General features: G+C 45.2%; 1 protein-coding gene across 7 annotated transcripts in view; it reads right to left on the bottom strand.

Moving 5' to 3' along the window:
• The window catches only part of LRCH1 (leucine rich repeats and calponin homology domain containing 1), a 189,826-nt gene extending 180,563 nt beyond the window's left edge, over positions 1 to 9,263 (bottom strand). For 2 of the 7 annotated variants that reach the window (XM_067712992.1, XM_067712993.1), the window contains exon 1: positions 8,704 to 9,262. In XM_067712992.1, coding sequence (XP_067569093.1) covers positions 8,704 to 9,013 — 310 coding nt within the window. In that variant the 5' untranslated portion in view covers positions 9,014 to 9,262. Of the gene's footprint in view, positions 1 to 8,703 lie in introns of all 7 variants that reach the window. The other 5 variants (XM_067712990.1, XM_067712991.1, XM_067712995.1 and 2 more) reach the window with 5 other exon arrangements.
• Positions 9,264 to 17,375: the final 8,112 nt, after the last annotated feature.

Raw genomic sequence — 17,375 nt, 5'->3', positions numbered from 1 at the left:
AACCAGGTCAGATGCATTGATGCTACTTGTAGCACTGTACAGCATCAACGTCAAAAAATAGGAAAGAACGTTAGGGAAATACACTGAGTAGCAAAACTCCACGGCCTGCGCTGCAGGGGTCAGCTGTCAAAAGCAAGGCCACGGGAGAAGCCAGAAGATTAAGAAAACTAAAATGGGGCCTCCCTCTGCCCATCTGGGGAGAACAGTGAAGGGAAAATTCAAGGCTCACTGAGCCAGAGGGATCCCGGCTCTGCTTCAAGTCACACGGTCTTAGGGCCCCTCTAGCAAAGAGACTGAGGAAACACAGCAAAAGGAAGAAAGTGAGTATCACGGCAGATTCCAAAATTATAAAGCCTGACCTTGGTGACTTAAAATATCCTGGAGGGACTTCCCTGGTGGCGCAGTGGTTAAGAATCACCTGCCAATGCAGGGGACACGGGTTCGAGCCCTGGTCCGGGAAGATCCCATGTGCCACGGAGCAACTAAGCCCGTGCGCCACAACTACTGAGCCTGCACTCTAGAGCCCGCGAGCCACAACTACTGAGCCCGCGTACCATAACTACTGAAGCCCGCACGCCTAGAGACTGTGCTCCACAATAAGAGAAGCCACTGCAAGAGAAGCCCATGCACCGCAACGAACAGTAGCCCCTGCTCGCTGCAACTAGAGAAAGCCCGAACGCAGCAACAAAGACCCAATGCAACCAAAAATAAATAAATAAAATAAATTTATATAAAATAATCATTTCTATATACTAGCAACAAAAAATGAAGATGAGTGCAAAAAATTTTTTTAAATCCTGGAAAAGTTCCAGGTACCATAAGTTAAGCTGGCTCAGTATCAACATCATATTAACACAGGAGCAATAATGTCTCATCAAGCAAAAAAATAAAATGTTTCTGTGATGCAAATCAAACACTGTTGTTCTCTGATTTTTTTTGTCCCCCCTATACTCCTCCTCTATGGCCAGTGAAGGAGGACGGGGTGGGAAAAAGTACGAGCGCACAGAAATCCAACTATAAAGGCATTTCCCTCCTACTGCCTTGATGGAGTAAAAGCAAGAGAAGCCACGTTCTCACAGTTCCTCAACTTTCTGTTCATGTAAACAGTCTCACTCGATTTTTGAATTACTCTGTGGGAACAGATGGCTTCCAAATGTATGACTTCTTACTACAGTTTATGGAAGCAATACTACTGAACTCTGAAATTAAGATGAAGAAAACACAGACATGCTTCAAGCTTGCATCTTTATTGGCAGGCCTAGTTTTCCTGAACTAAGGCTTACATGGAATCCTGACTTTCCATATTTTTTCTTTTCTTCCTCGCTTTTTTTTCTTTTTTCGTTAAACAATTCACACGACACACACAAAAACTTGTCTGAAATATAATAGCAGCTGAAAATTCTGTGGCAAAAAGACTTCCATGCCACAAAAAACAGCAGTGGTAACAGAGGCCTCTAGACTTCCTATAAATTATACATAAACAAAGGCATCAGATATGTAAATATAGCTGGGTTTTGGGTCTTACATCCTTAAGCCTTTTATGATAGATTGTAATTTTATATTTGAAATAAACACTGCAATTAACACCAAATTACCTTAATTCCAACAAGTGACACAGTCACTGAAAGAGTTCACAAATGGTGATCTTGGTGGCAGTACCAGATCAAAGCCCAGGCCAGTTTTCCCGGATGTCTTTCTAAGGCAGAAGTCTAATTTTCCAAAATGCTAAACCAAATCTGGAAAGTAGCATCACAGACAGGTTTTTGTGAGGCACAGACAAAATTTCAAGTCAGGTGGTCTGACTGATGAACCTATAAGCACCTTAAATAGAGTTCATAGCAGTTCTGCCATTTAAATTGCCAAGTCTCTGAAAAAGCATACTCAATACGGCACCTGGGGGAGATGACTCTGGGAAGAGATGAAGAGAAAGTAAATGCTGCCCAGCCTAAAGATAAAACATCTTTATACCTATATCTCTATCTATAGAAATTTATAGAGCAAATGAAAATTTTGGCACAAAAAAAATACTTTCATGCAACAAAAGAACTGTAGCAATAAGAGATGCCTCTAGACTTCCCATAAATTATACATAAATAAAGGCATCAGATATGCAAATATAATTGGGCTTTCTTTTTTGGTTAAGCAAGTCACACACCTACATAAATTTATATAGATATAGATATATACCTATAAATACAAGTACATAAGTATACCTATAAACATAGGTAAATAGATATACCTATAGCTATAGGTAGACAGATATAGGTAGGCAGGTAGACAAACAGATATGAAAAAGGGGAAAAATAGAAAAGTACACACAAAAGAAGGAAACAATTTATGCTTAAATAAGTAATGATGAAGCTGAGTAACAGGACAGAAAAAGCCTTTGTTCACACCAGTAGGACAGCAAGAGCAAAAGGAAATTAACCTCTGCACTGATCAACACCAACATGGATTTCAAAATACCCTTTAAATGCTTACACCAAAGAACTGCTAAACCACAGCATGAAAAATTTAAGTTTGCAACAAAACTCAAAAAAAAAAAAAAACTTAGTCAACAATCGAAGTTAAAAATTTTAATTAGTGGGGTGTGCCGAATTTTTGCCTAATAACATACGCTCACCAAAAATCAAATGAGATGTCGCAGTGACTGACAAACAATCCGGTAGAATTCTTTCAATGATGAAGGTCAAACCTTAGGCTGACCTTATAAACTGGCACAGATCAAAAATTACCAGAGGTTTTGTTGCCTATGGTTGTATGCTGTTATTCTAGAACATGCTGTTATTCTAGAACATTCTAGAACATGATTAGTGTGCTTCTGCCTTTTCAAGAAAGAGCAGCCCATAATGCAAGCAATGAGAATAGAGGTATGTTTGTGGAGATTGTTTCTGCCACAAACAGAAACGTGGAAGAGCACATCTGGATATGGTTCAGAGACATCATCTATATGGAGTCTTAGTAGTTCTAACAGCTTTTACTATTAGAAGTCCTCTGCATTGAAATTGATCAACAAGCAAAAAATAATAATAGGAAGGAAAAGGATGTGACTCATTGTTTATGAATGAAGTATTCAGAATATATGTCATTAATATAGCCATTTAAATGACTACCACAATAAACAATCATTACAGCAATGACGAATAAATTTAGTTCAATAGCAGAAGCATAATTTGAAACAAGATATAACTATAAAAGAACACACGTTCTACGAAAACACATGTGATTTCAAGTTTCATTACATTTGTAATGAAAAATCTTTATGACCGAAATGGAATGGTTTTTGAGACCAAATAGATATCACCAAGTCCTGGGTACATCCCAAAGACTAAAGGATGCTAATATCCCAAGGATTCGGTTGCTACAGGATGGGAGTGGGGCGGGGGAAAGTCAGGCTTCAGCAGGTAAGCCTGCCCACAGATCTCAGAGAAGATTCTTTGCCTCTGTAGACACTGGAGAGAGGTATCTCACACAGACTAGGGCATTAGTCCCACAGGCTGACATATCCCAGGCCTCAGCCATCCCCAGCATCCTCAAAGGGTCCTAAGAGCCCTGTGCTCTGTTACCTCATTACATGGTGACAGTGGGGTGGGAGAATGTGACCAGAAGCACAGGCCTGAATGCCCTCTCTTACTGTTTTATTCTCAGCAAGTCTCAGGCTGTCAGGTTCTCACTCCACACGTTCAAACTATCTTTCCCACCACAGAATGTGCCTGTGCACTTCCATCCGAAACCTAGCCATCCTACAAAACCTGACCCCAATCCCACCTCTGCTATGAGTCTTTCCTAACTCATTTAACTGAAATGGCCTTTTAGTTCCTGAATTTTGCAATGTCTATCTACGCTATTGGCATCTCACCTTGACCTGCCTTGAGAGTCCCGTGGCTTCCTGGACCTGTCGTGGCGCTCCTGTCGTGTCTTACACTTTGCACCTCCTCCAGCACCTGCACTGGCACATACAGGACCTCGATGAGTATTTGTCCCCCGCGCTGGGGAAGCCCTTCATTTCCCATATAGACTTCTCTGCTTCAAGCCACCCCAAAAAGATATTCGCAATGACACAGCCCTCCCTCTCCTTAATGAGACCAACTTTCAACAACTGTTCTGCACATCAAATCCAAGAGCTTCCTTTTTATTTTCCAGGATCTCCTGCAATCAGCCTGAGACAGACGCTTTCTTTTCTTACTCCTCTTTTCAATCTGCTTTATTTGTCATACAAACACCCTCTGGAACTTCCTTAACCCAAAATGACACTATTTAAAATATTAGCACTAGGGACTTCCCTGGTGGCTCAGTGGTTAAGAATCTGCCTGCCAAAGTAGAGGACATGGGTTCGGGCCCTGGTCCCGGAAGATCCCACATGCCATGGAGCAACTAAGCCTGTGTGCCACAACTACTGAGCCTGCGCTCTAGAGCCCGAGAGCCACAACTACTGAGCCCACGTGGCACAACTACTGAAGCCCATGCACCTAGAGCCCGTGCTCCACAACAAGAGAAGCCACCGCAATGAGAAGCCCGCACACCGCAACAAAGAGTAGCCCCCGCTCGCCACAAGTAGAGAAAGCCCGTGCGCAGCAACAAACACCAATTGCAGCCAAAAAAAAAAAAAAAAAAAAATCAGCACTAGAAAAGAAAAGTTTGCTTTCCTGATGCACATATCTTTGTACTTCTTTTCTTCGGGCAGATTTTCTGCTTCAGTTGATATTTATTACTAGTCATCGTTTGTGCTGTTGTTGTTACAAGCTGCTATAAGTCATCTTTAATACGAAGCAGCACGTATACTTCTAAACAAAGATATTAGAAGTATAACTCTTCCTACTCAACCTGCAAAATCTACTTCTTCATTTATCTCCTCACCCACCTCCAACTAGAATGAAAACTCCATCAGAAGGGATACAGGGATTCTCTGTTGGTCCCTGCTGTATCCCTAGTGCTTAGAACAGTGCCTGGCACTTAGGGCGTTTGGTGGGTACTTGCAGAATGAATGTGGGTTGAATGAATCTCCAGATACCCTCCCAAATTCTGCTCCTCTCCACCCCTTCCCTGCTTAACAGGAATATGGTCAAGAACATATACACTAGGGACTTCCCTGGTGGCGCAGTGGTTAAGAATACTCCTGCCAATGCAGGGAACACAGGTTCGAGCCCTGGTCCGGGAAGATCCCACATGCCGCGGAGCAACTAAGCCCGTGCGCCACAACTACTGGGCCTGCGCTCTAGAGCTCACGAGCCACAACTACTAAGCCCACGTGCTGCAACTACTGAAGCCCATGCACCTAGAGCCCGTGCTCCGCAATAAGAGAAGCCACCGCAGCGAGAAGCCCGCTCCCCGCAGCGAGGAGTAGCCCCCGCTCGCCGCAACTAGAGAAAGCCCATGTGCAGCAACGAAGACCCAACGCAGAGAAAGAAAAAAACATATACACTAGAGTGAAACCATCAGAGTTCAATCCCTGATTCACCATTTAAGTAGGGCTATGATCTTCAGCAACTATTACTCAACTCTCCCCAGCTGTACATGAGGATCTGACTGGCTTCTACGGAGGACCGGGCGGGATAGTGCAGAGCACACACCCGGTGCTCATTGTGGCTCTTTTGTCCAGGTTTCTCCCATTCAGCCAGTGTCACCTGTTCCACCACACCCGCGTGGATCAGCCTTTCTTTCCCCTTCCCACCTGCAAAAAGACTAGACCCTGATACAACCAAACTATTTTCACTCAAATATGAGTAAATCGATAGGCTCAAAGTGAGGCAGAAAGCCTGAGAGCTTTTTTCCTATGAAAAATATGTATGCACTTGACTGACAGAGCTTAAACGTCTACTGAGCAGCCCAGGGCCTCTGTGTTTCTGTGTTTGCATCTGGGGTTTCACAACTCCTGTCCAGATAAGCTACATTGCCCAAGAGTGCAGTTCTGCTTAGGTGGGCTGCCAGAAGAGTTACTTTTACAAGGCATAAACCAAATGGTCTGTATTATACAACTGAACAGTGAGAAAAAGCCTTCCATGTCACTCGCTGTCTTCCAAAATTTATGAAAAAGTCCACTTTACATCTTAGGTCTTTAAGGATCTTCATATGTCTTTCTGAACTTAAGAGATATTCTGTAAACTACATTTTAACCCCAGAGAAACCACTGTCTTTATTGTATATGTTACTGTTCATACACTCCACTCTACTAGAACTCTTTATATGCAGGAAAGGTCAACACTGTGCAAACGGAGGTAATTTTAACTCATGCTTTATTTTGAGTTTTGCTCTTCCAAATAAGGAACAGTGCTCGGTAAATGGAACAAAGGGCAGAATACATTTGGTTTACACCCAGCTTTGACCTGAGGCAAAGATGTTTTTGCAAAAGCAACTCTTTAACACATTCAGGTACTGAAATTTCATGTAAAATAGCTGTCTACATTGAATTCTCTCTATCTTTATAGGGTTTTCCTAACTTTTCTACAAACTTCAGTGACACTCCCCCTCCCATAATTAACACTGCCTTTTTTGACAGCGAGTTAAGCCTCCAAGTTTCAACTAGTTAGAATTTTCTGAGCATCAAACACGCGCAAGTGGGGCTCATAATTAAAACCTGCGGAATTCACAACCACAGCTCGCCACAAGCAAGCAAGAGAGAACAAAATATTTTTAAGTACTGCCGTGCCTCAAATGGTAAGGCCTTCACTGAAAGAGGTGGTCTCTGCTTTTAAAAGCATGGGTCTTGGGCTTCTCTGGTGGCGCAGTGGTTGTGAATCCGCCTGCCAATACAGGGGACACGGGTTCGAGCCCTGGTCAGGGAAGATTCCACACACCCTGGAGCAACTAAGCCCCTGAGCCACAACTACTGAAGCCCGCGGCCCTAGAGCCAGTGCTCTACAACAAAAGAAAAGCCCGCGCGCTGCAATGATGCTCACCACAACTAGAGAAAGCCCAGACAGCAACGAAGACCAAGGCAGCCAAAAAAATTAATTAATTAATTATTTTTTAAAAAGCACGGGTCTTCTCAAAGAAATGCCAACAGAGCAGTTCACCCATCTTGAAATAAACGTCAGCATAACTGAATTAGAGGAACAACTTTCAATGCCCCCATCCTGGACGACAAACACATATTATTATTGGTCATGCCAGCTCCATTTTCTGCAGTCATATCCAATCCTTCCACAGCTCACTGTACACTCTACAGCAAAAGGGAAGTCGAACTTAACAACGGACTTTTTTTTTTAAGTTAATGATTCAGGCAATTCTTGGAATAACTTCCACTTGAGAAAATGCAACTAAGAAGTCCTATCAAGAGACTCCCCAGCTGTTGACAGCTCGACTCTGGAAATTCCCTCCTTCATGCCCATTTCTGACTATCCCTGAATCCAAATTACAAAGTTTAATGACCCTTAAGAGCCCTTTTTGCCTCCAGTGAACTCAGAACTCTGGCTAAATATTCGTTAGGACTCAATAAAAGTTTGCTGAATTAAAGGAGGGGAGCATTGGAAACCTAGCTCCAAAAGGCAACTGTCTGCCCCCTCGCCCGAACCCCTCTTCCCGCAGGAGAGGAAACTGGGAGATCTGGAGCTGACAGTCATGCCGTCCAGGATCCTAGGGGTTTGACACTCGGCCCTTGATGTGATGACAGCCACGAGGTCTGGGCGGTGGTTCCAAAACGGAGCACCCACTGCTCTGGGAAATGCTGGGCGCTTGCCAAGATACAAACCCTCCCCCAAGGAGCTGAAACCGGACGGTCGGGAACCGAGTCAGTTCTGTAGGGATCCCAAGGCCTGAATCGCATTCCAGCAGCCTCCTTCCTGTTTATAGATCCCACTCCAGTAACTCCAACTACCAAAGAGAAAGCAGACCTCTCAGAAATATGTCAACACATGACATAACTTGAAAAGGCTGTATGCTCACTGACGCGAGTTGCAACTTGTCGGGCTCACGAAGGAAAACCGGCTCACGTTAATTATTCTTTTTTTTTTTAATATGCCATGCCGTCTCTTTCCAGGGCCCCCGCAAATTTCGGGTTACTGAGAACTAGGTAGCCTCGGTGGCAGGAACCAAACCGCGTGGGCGGTTAGCTAGAGGCAAAGAACCGGGGAGCCGAGCCCCCCCCCCCCCCCAGCAAAGTGGCGGCGATTCGGTTTCGCGGCGATTCAGCGGCCGCTCCTTCCTCGCACAGGCGCAGGAAGGAGAAGCCTCGGCACCTCCTCGCAGTCGGCACCAAGTTGCTGGAGCGCTCAGTGATGTCGCCGCCCGGGCCTCGCGGCACCGCGCCGATGCCCTCGGGTCGGCGGAGGGCGCGCCACCTTTGTCTGGGTTTCCTCACCAGGACGGGCGACGCCTCGACGCAAAGCGGAGGCGCAGACACCGCGGCCGGGTTCCCAGCCTCTACGCGGGGCCCAGAAAACGGCCGCGGCCGCCTGAAACCTCCCACTTTCACTGCGCGCACCGGGCGCGCCCGCAAGTCACAGCCCGGAGGCCACTTCCCCCACACGGCCGCCGCGGGTGGGGAGCCGGAGACCCACGCGCTCCCACACGCTAGCGGGCCGAGCGTCCCGGAGCAGCCCGGCTCTCCCGGCGCCTCAGCGCACACGCGGGTCCCTTCCTCGGGAGAGCACGGGCCGCTGGTCCCTCAGCAAGGCCAGATCTCAGACTGGCTACCGCGTCGGGGAAGGGACGACAGCCAGCCAGACAGCCACCCACGCCCACTGCCCGCCCTCGGCCCTCTCTCACCTGCCTGCACCGTGTCCGAGAGGTCGTGCGCGGGGGCCGCCGTCCTGGGAAATTCCTTCAGTTTCCTAGCACTGAGGTTCAACCCCCCGGAGTTGGCCGCTTCCTCCAACGCGCGCTCCAGCCCCCGGTTCAAGGGCAGGTTGAAGCCCCCGCCGCCGCCGCCGCCGCCGCCTCCTCCGGCCCCGCCGCTGCCTCCGGCTCCTCCGTGGTGGTGATGGTGGTGGTGGTGGGGGGGATGATGATGGGGGTGCAGAGTAGCCACTGACAGGGCAGGGACGAAAGGTTGGGGTTCGCTTCCCGGCGTCGCCATCTTCTCCCGGGCCCCCCACCCCGCCCTGCCGCTCCTGCGGGGGGGGTCACAGCTTTCCCCCGGGTCGGGGAGACGGCAGCCCGGGCCGAGTCCCTGCAGTGCTCCACCGAGAGATGCTGAAAGAAGGGGAGGAGGGTGTGGGAGGCACGCGGAATGTGGGGGGTGAGAAGGGGAGGCGGCAGCGGCAGCTCGGTCTCGAAGCTTTCCTGTCCCTGGCAAGCTGAGGACTGCGGCGGCGGCGGCGGCGGCGGCAGGCAGCGCGCATGTGTCTCCTCCCGCCTCTGCTCCCTCCTCTAGGCGGCTCTCCCCTCCTCCGCCGCCTGCTCTCTCCTCCTCCTACCCGAGAGCCGTCAGTCTAGCCCCGCGCCTTCCTCCGCCGCCCGCTGCGGTGGCCCTGCTGCTCGGCCCCGCTATCCGGGGACGTGGGGGGCTGGATGCCGTGAGATCACGGGGAGGTGAGAGGTTATCTCAATTTTGCAAATTATTCTGGTTATTTGACCCAGAGTTCCCCGAGAGGCAGTTTTTCACTGTGGGGTCAGGCCAACAGACGACCCCTGGCATTTGGGCACCTACGATGAGCCATTCTCTGGTCCAAGTGGTCTGTATTCGTGACCTCATTAATCCAGGAACCCCGTGAGCGGAAAAATTGTTTCCCCCAGGCCACAGAGGAAGTTAAAAAACTCATCTGAGGGCTTCCCTGGTGGCGCAGTGGTTGAGAGTCCGCCTGCCGATGCAGGGGACACGGGTTCGTGCCCGGGTCTGGGAAGATCCCACATGCCGCGGAGCGGCTGGGCCCGTGAGCCATGGCCGCTGAGCCTGCGCGTCCGGAGCCTGTGCTCCGCAACGGGAGAGGCCACAACAGTGAAAGGCCCACGTACCGCAAAAAAAAAAAGAAAATAAAGAAACTTGTCTGAGTTCACCCATGCAGTCAGAGGCGGAGCCTTCAGACTCTAGGGTTGCCCTCCTTCCTGTAAACGCCCTCCCGGGCCGCACCTCGCTGCAAACAAATAGGAGTAAGGCAGAGGGTTTTCTGAGCGATGGCAGAAAACTACAGACACGGAAAGGAAGGACTTTTCAAAACGCAGGTCGTTTTTATGGTGGACAGAACCCATTGTCCTATGAGGAAGAAAGAGGGGCTGGCTGTGGCTCGCTGAGCCCAGAACTGGGTGGGGCTGGAAAGGTCAGAAAGTCAGTGACCCCAACTAGCCAATAACTCAGTCACAGCTGGAGCCTGCGCACAGGTACCGTCAAGGTATCCTCGTGCGCTTCTTCTAGCCCCTGTGGGGCATGGGAGCTGATGTGTCCGCCTGCAAGCGAATTCATGTTCTGCCCAGACCAACGCTGGCACACCAGCGGAGACAGAACATCTGACAACCTAAGAGCAGACCAGCTGGAAGATTAATAAAGTCCCACTCCTTTCCGAAGTTTTGGCTCCAACTCTCTAGGGCCTTTATTTTTGCTCTATACCCAAGGCTTGAGCAGCGTCCCTGTGAGCAACTTAGCTAGGGGAAGTGAGGATGCGGGTCAGTACGAAAATAATTCAACCCTTGGAGTAGAGGAGGCGGTTTTTTAAGTAGTGATGCAGAAACGTGGTGGCCTGAGCACCAGGCTGGATCTAAAGTACCGCGTGATCTATGTCACTTGCATTGACTGCGTGCATAGTACGTAGCCCTTGAGTCCTCCAGGATTCTAGGATGAGTCCAACATTGTAACCTCGGAGGAGGAGACAAGCGCCACCTGCTGGTAGCCTCCCCGAAAACCTCTTCCCTCATCAACTTTTTCTCCTCTGCCTCCCAGACTTTTAAAAGCCAGGCTTTAATGATGATGATGATGATGATGAAAGTGAAAGTGTACTTATAAAAAATAACCTACCATTCCCTTTCCTCACTGGTGTTTTCCCAAAAAGCCAGTGAGAAACAGAGAAACACAGAAAAAATTTTCATTTGAAAGTCTTCAGCTAAAACCAGGTGGTAGTCTGTGTGATCAGTATGCAGGGTATGGTTGAGGACACCTTCTGGCGACTTGCAAATGTAATTCAGACCGTGAATTGTGGTGTTGCATCATATAGAGCATAATTCTTTTAGGACCACAAACTCTTTTTTAGAGGAAAAGATGGGATATAAGTTCAGGATTTGCTTTGTAGTAATCTGTTCTTATGTTAGGTTGACCTTGTTATTATAGCTTGTTTTATTTTCTCCAGATTACTAAAATGTAAACTCCTTGAGGGAGGAACTTATTCATCTTTGCAACTTCTTCCCCATATCCCAGAATCCAAGAGTACTTTGCATATAATGAGTGCACAATGAAGATTAGTAATTAAGCATTGCACAATAGACCAGGTGTTTTACAGGCTGCCATTTGTTGATGCATCTTACAAATGATGTCCTTGAATGAAGGAATTTTTCCTTCAAATGGGGGAGAGTACTTTACCCTTGAAAGTGATCTTGGTTATTCATAAATATTCAAGAAACTTGACAAGCCGTTTTCTCTTGCTGTCTTGTTTCTTCACTATTTTTTTAAGAAGGTGGACGTTTCTGCTTTGTTCAATTTCTTCTAAAACAGAACCGTCTTCCTGTTTCACTCTCCCCACACCCTACCTATAGTCCTCTGATAACAGCTGTGTTATTACATCGACCCAGCTAACCATCTTGGTTATTCCAGAAGTGGCCTTCTGACCATAGGACGGAACACCCAGAGGATCCGAGGGTCCTGATTGTGTCCAAACCCTAGATTCTGACTGTTCCTAATTCACATCTTTAGTTTCTATGAGATAGCTAGTAGTGTATTGATAATACATTCTGCTGTTTGCCTAAGTCAATTTTATTTGGTTTTCTGTCAATGCAGCAAAGGGTTCTGATTAATATATTTAATTTACCACATTTTAGTCTTTATTCCCCCCTGTTTTCCTGTATAGCCTCATTTTTGGATGGTCCACAAATAATCTTTTACAAACTATTTGGATGATGGCAGCAGATTCTTTCCATGCTTCGTCTTTAGTACCTTCCAATCATTCAAAGTTAACAGAATTCAAATGATTGAGAACATGGGGGAAATGGAAATATTTCCTGCTTAAAATATTGGCTATTAGGAGAAACTTGATCAGTTTCATCAATAAATCAAAACATTTTAGAACCTATCTTTTTTTAATTCTTGTGCTCAGAAAACATATCAGGTCACATAGAGCCTTCCACATTTAAGACCCAGCTCTTTTGTTCTCACCTGAAAATGGAGTTGTGGACAGGCTTATAAGAATCAAACTTATGGGCTTCCCTGGTGGCACAGTGGTTGAGAGTCTGCCTGCTGAAGCAGGGGACACGGGTTCGTGCCCTGGTCCGGGAAGATCCCACACGCCGCGGAGCGGCTGGGCCCGTGAGCCATGTGCAGCTGAGCCTGCATGTCCAGAGCCTGTGCTCCACAGCAGGAGAGGCCACAACAGTGAGAGGCCCGCGTACCACAAAAAAAAAAAAAGAAGAATCAAACTTATTAAGAATAGCATATAGATTTGAGCAGGGCTATTCAGCCCATATCACCTTCTCAGAAAATCACTGGGAATTATCTTTTGGAGAGTGATCAAAACATTTGCTCAAGAAGTGGGCATGGTCAGCCAGGTGTGTCTTTTTTTTTTTAATTGAAGTATAGTTAGATTTACAATGTTGTGCTAGTTTCAGATGTACAGCAAAGTGATTCAGTTATATATATATGTATATATACATATATATATTCTTTTTCAGATCCTTTTCCATTGTAGGTTATTACAAGATATTGAATATAGTTCTCTGTGCTATACAGTAGGTCCTTGTAGATAGTAGTGTGTATATGTTAATCCCAAACTCCTAATTTATCCCTCCCCCCGACCCCCCACTTTCCCCTTTGGTAACCATAAGTTTGGTTTTTATGTCTGTGCGTCTATTTCTGTTTTGTACATAAGTTCATTTGTATCATTGTTTTAGATTCCACCTATAAGTGATATCATGTGATATTTGTCTTCCTCTGTCTGACTTACTTCACTTAATATGATAATCTCTAGGTCCATCCATGTTGCTGCAAATGGCATTATTTCATTCTTTTTTATGGCTGAGTAATATTCCATTGTATATATATACCACATCATCTTTATCCATTCATCTGTCGATGAACACTTAGGTTGCTTGCGTGTCTTGGCTATTGTAAATAGTGCTGCTATGAACTTTGGGGTGTGTGTATCTTTTCTAACTGGAGTTTTCTCTGGATATATGCTGAGGCAGGTGTGTCTTTCATGGTCCTGACTGCCCCCTCCAGCCACAGGGTGGATAAGTGCGTCTACCAACTCTCCTGAAAATTTAAGCAAAAGCACTCCAAAACCATAGGCAATTAACAACAGGCATTTGACCCCAAAGGCAGGAAGAATCAGGGCTTATTTATATCTTTTACCTTGATGTATTCCAACCTCTCAGCTTTGGTTTCCTCTTTCCTAAAAAAAGGAGAAAGAATATTCCCTGACTAACACCACCCTTTTTACTCTCTCCACACTCTCTCAGTACTAAAGTTTTCTCTTTGTACTGCATCTGTAAATATTTATCAGTAAATATGTATCTGTAAATGATTGGGGTACGTAGTTTGTATTCATTAGCTTTTAAGTATATCAGATGCCGAGCTCAGTCCTTTTTTTCCTAGAACAGTCAATAAATAATGTTGTCTGAGTTATTTGTATATTGTAAGGCAACTAATAACACCAATGTGAATTTCTCTGTTTAGATTTTTTTCTAGCATTCCAAAACACTAATCTGACAAAGCAAACCTGGCAAAATGGAAAGATTAGAATAATATCCCAAGTTTTTCATTAAAGCTGAACGCAATCAATTTTAAGAATTGTATATGAATGTTGGACTATATGTAAATGTGAGACCATGCTTTCCTATTTTTTTTCCTAGTGGAAAAAAATAAAACAATGGTAATAATAAATTCTAGCCAAATTAGTCTATCCTTATTTGGAAAAAAAAAAAGTAGGCTACTAGAGTCAGCTTCCCAAGAAGTTTTTTTTAAATATTACTTATCTGTGAAATCAAAAAGCCTATGAACCACTTGCTTAGATTCTTGGTTTTCTTAAAAGAGAGTTAGTCGTACTAAACTCCAGCTACCTGCCCTCAAGCTTTTTCTCAAGCTGTGCTCACACCAACTGTAATTTAATGTAAAACCTAGTATCTTTCTGAGAGTGTAACGGTTCTTTGGGTCGCCACCCCTATCTGTTTTCTAAGCATTCTCATTCCAGAATTTATCATAAGTCTGAAAAGAAAATATTGCCTCCCTTTTAAAAACTATTTCGCAGCTGGCTATTGTCCAGATCCAGCTTTTTTGCCCTCTCCACTCCAACCTCCCAGCAAAAATCCTCAACCTCCTTACAGGGGCTCATTTTTACTTCTCACGGAGAAAGGCACCAGAAGCTCCTCCCCTGTGGCCAGGCCCTGCCCTGCTCTTTCTGCCTGTTCTCTCAGAGACAAAGCAGAGCTCTAGCTCTAGACCAGGGAGACTTTATTTACGTCGTCCTTTCCACTACAGCTCCTATTCAATAAAGAAACCACAAACTCTGGGCCATCAAGACAACAGTCACAAAGAAGCTGCCTTCTAGAACCATTCTCTGAATGACAAGAGAGGAGCTGTCCATGAATTAGTGGATTTTATAGGCTTTAATCTGTGTTCTATTTCAGACGTTTACTTGGGCTTAGGATAAAACGCCAATTTTGTGTGATTTTTATTATTTTTAAACAATATTTTTTAAATTATATATATATATACAATTTTTAAAATACATATATTTGACATTATAACCAATTGTGTAGCAGAAAGACAACATTCTGACCAGCACTTATGAGACATAATAGCATTTGAAACTATGAGGCAAGAAACTATGAGGAAAATATAGTTTGGACCACTCAGGTGAGAAACTGATTATAACAAAAAGAATTTCTTTGGCTTTATGAGGTTGATATCTCCTTAAGGAAAAAAATATCAGTGACCAAAAGCTGACCGTCTGGTTCCTGCCAGAAGTTTCTTAAGAGGATACAAGGGAAAAGGTCACTGGAAAGTAAGGACGGAAGGACCCCAGCTAACTGGACTGCAACTTATAAAGAAATGTATTTTGTTTTTGTTTTTGTTTTTGCGGTATGTGGGCCTCTCACTGTTGTGGCCTCTCCCGTTGCGGAGCACAGGCTCCGGATGCGCAGGCTCAGCGGCCATGGCTCACGGGCCCAGCCGCTCCGCGGCATGTGGGATCTTCCCGGACCGGGGCACGAACCCATGTCCCCTGCATCGGCAGGCGGACTCTCAACCACTGCGCCACCAGGGAAGCCCAAGAAATGTATTTGTAAGTAACTGGCTTTTTAAAGATGTGAATATAAATATTAGATCATAGATAATAATAGATAATAACTTTTCTGTGATTAGCTTCCCTTAATAATTCACCTATTCATTATATTATGTTATTAGTTTATAACATAATGCATGTTATGGGTCTGTAACGTAATGGATACATGAAATATTTAAGGGAACCAATTGTTCATTTACAAATAAATGGCTTAACTTGCATGGAGAAACTGAAGCAGTACTATCCAGGATGTGTCCCTCTGAACCTTAGTTTTTAGGCTGTTAATAGACATTGTGCATAAAGGGTTTCATCGCCAAATAAGTTTGGGTTAATAAAAAAGTTTAGAAGTTATTTTACTCAGGAACCTCTCAGAACCTTTGATATGCTAAAGTGCACTGTGAATATGCAAGAGAGAGGGAGGGTATACATCAAGCTTTTCTCTTATATATTTTACCAATAAATCTCTTCTTGCAAGACTGTTATCCTTGGACCACATACTGAGGTACATTATATACATATAGATAGATAACATTAGCATATATAACATATACTCATGTTATATATGTTAACATAGGTGTAACATACGTAATATATAACACACAGATATAGCATAACTATCGTATATAACAGATCAGAATTTATCTCCAAATCAATATTTTAAATAGGCCAAGTGTCACTAAGGCAGTACCTCCTCAGTAAATACCATTCCAGGTCTGTTGTGCATTAGATGGACTTCAAAAGAACAAAACAGTCTTCCTATTTATCCTTAAGTTACTTTGCATGTAACGAAAACAGTAATTTATGTTCTCTCAAGGCAGCTTTAATACTCTTGATGTCATTACGGGGGTATTTTCCAAACCCAAGGCTGTCATTACTGCCTCATCAGACACAGAACTAGAGGGTGGCTCCCAGAGGGACTCTTCTCCCCGGATTTAGATGGAACTGCACTCTGGCTGTAAGGACGTCCAGCTTTCTACACCCAGGTGCTATCACAGGGTACCCAGTAGACATGCACAACCTTGATTTATATCTCAGATCATTCTGGTGCATCATTTGAAGAGGGCTCAGACCTGGACTCGGTAATAAGGCCACATGATGAAGCGATAATGCAGAAACAAAGGAATGCTGTCATCACAGGCCCATCTCCCGGCAACCAGGTCAAGAGGGAGCACAACCCACCGTGTTTCAGAAGCAAACCAGTTAGAACTTCCTTCAATTTCTGGTTGGTGCAGAAAGAGCAAAGTCAGGATTAGTGGTGTTCAGACTGGACCACTGACCAGAAAGGAGCTTCACTCCAAGGAGGGTGAAGAGTGCTGGAAACCCTCACAGTAGCCACAGGGGGCATGTTGTCTGCGGGTCCCTCCCAGCCACCAGAAGTCCCCAGCCATCTAGTGAGAGCAAGGATTAGTCTCAGGCTGCACAGCCTGAAGCAAACCTCAGGCTATGATTTGGAATATGTATGGTAGAGCCCAGCTCTGGGAGAAATGGCCAGTAGGCAAACAGGCCCACAGCCCAAATGGCTGGATTCAAGACGGGGCCCCAGGCACGGTGGTGAACTGTAGACCAATCAGGAAGAACTGCATGCACAAAATATCTCTGCGAGGATGGGCAAGGATGTATAAGAAACTGCTAACGGGTGATTGCTCCTGGGAGAAAAAACAGGGAGAATGGGAGGAAAGAGGGGTTTTCTTTCTCTGGTACCTTTTTGTTCAGTTTAAATGTTTCACTTGTGCATCTATAGCTCTTTTGTAAGCAGTTAACTAATTACATTGTAAAAATACCCATTGAAGAGATGGAGCTTGGATCAATAGTCCCTGGGGAACTGTCGGTGAGTCCTGAGGAAGATGTAAGTGATACAGTGCTCTATGGGATGAATTAGAAGTGAAGAAGCGAACCAGAATATTGCCACAGTGATAGGAGGTGAGACAAGGAGGGCTTGTATTGCAAGGAGAGTCATGGTCAGTGCTGGGCCCTGGAAGGTGACGGAGGGACATGCTGTCTCTACCCTACATTTATATCAAA

The sequence above is a fragment of the Pseudorca crassidens genome, chromosome 18 (genome assembly GCF_039906515.1).
Source record: "Pseudorca crassidens isolate mPseCra1 chromosome 18, mPseCra1.hap1, whole genome shotgun sequence".
Lineage (NCBI taxonomy): Eukaryota > Metazoa > Chordata > Mammalia > Artiodactyla > Delphinidae > Pseudorca > Pseudorca crassidens.
Note: the sequence above shows the minus strand (reverse complement) of the source record. Positions and strands in the feature narration are given on the sequence as shown.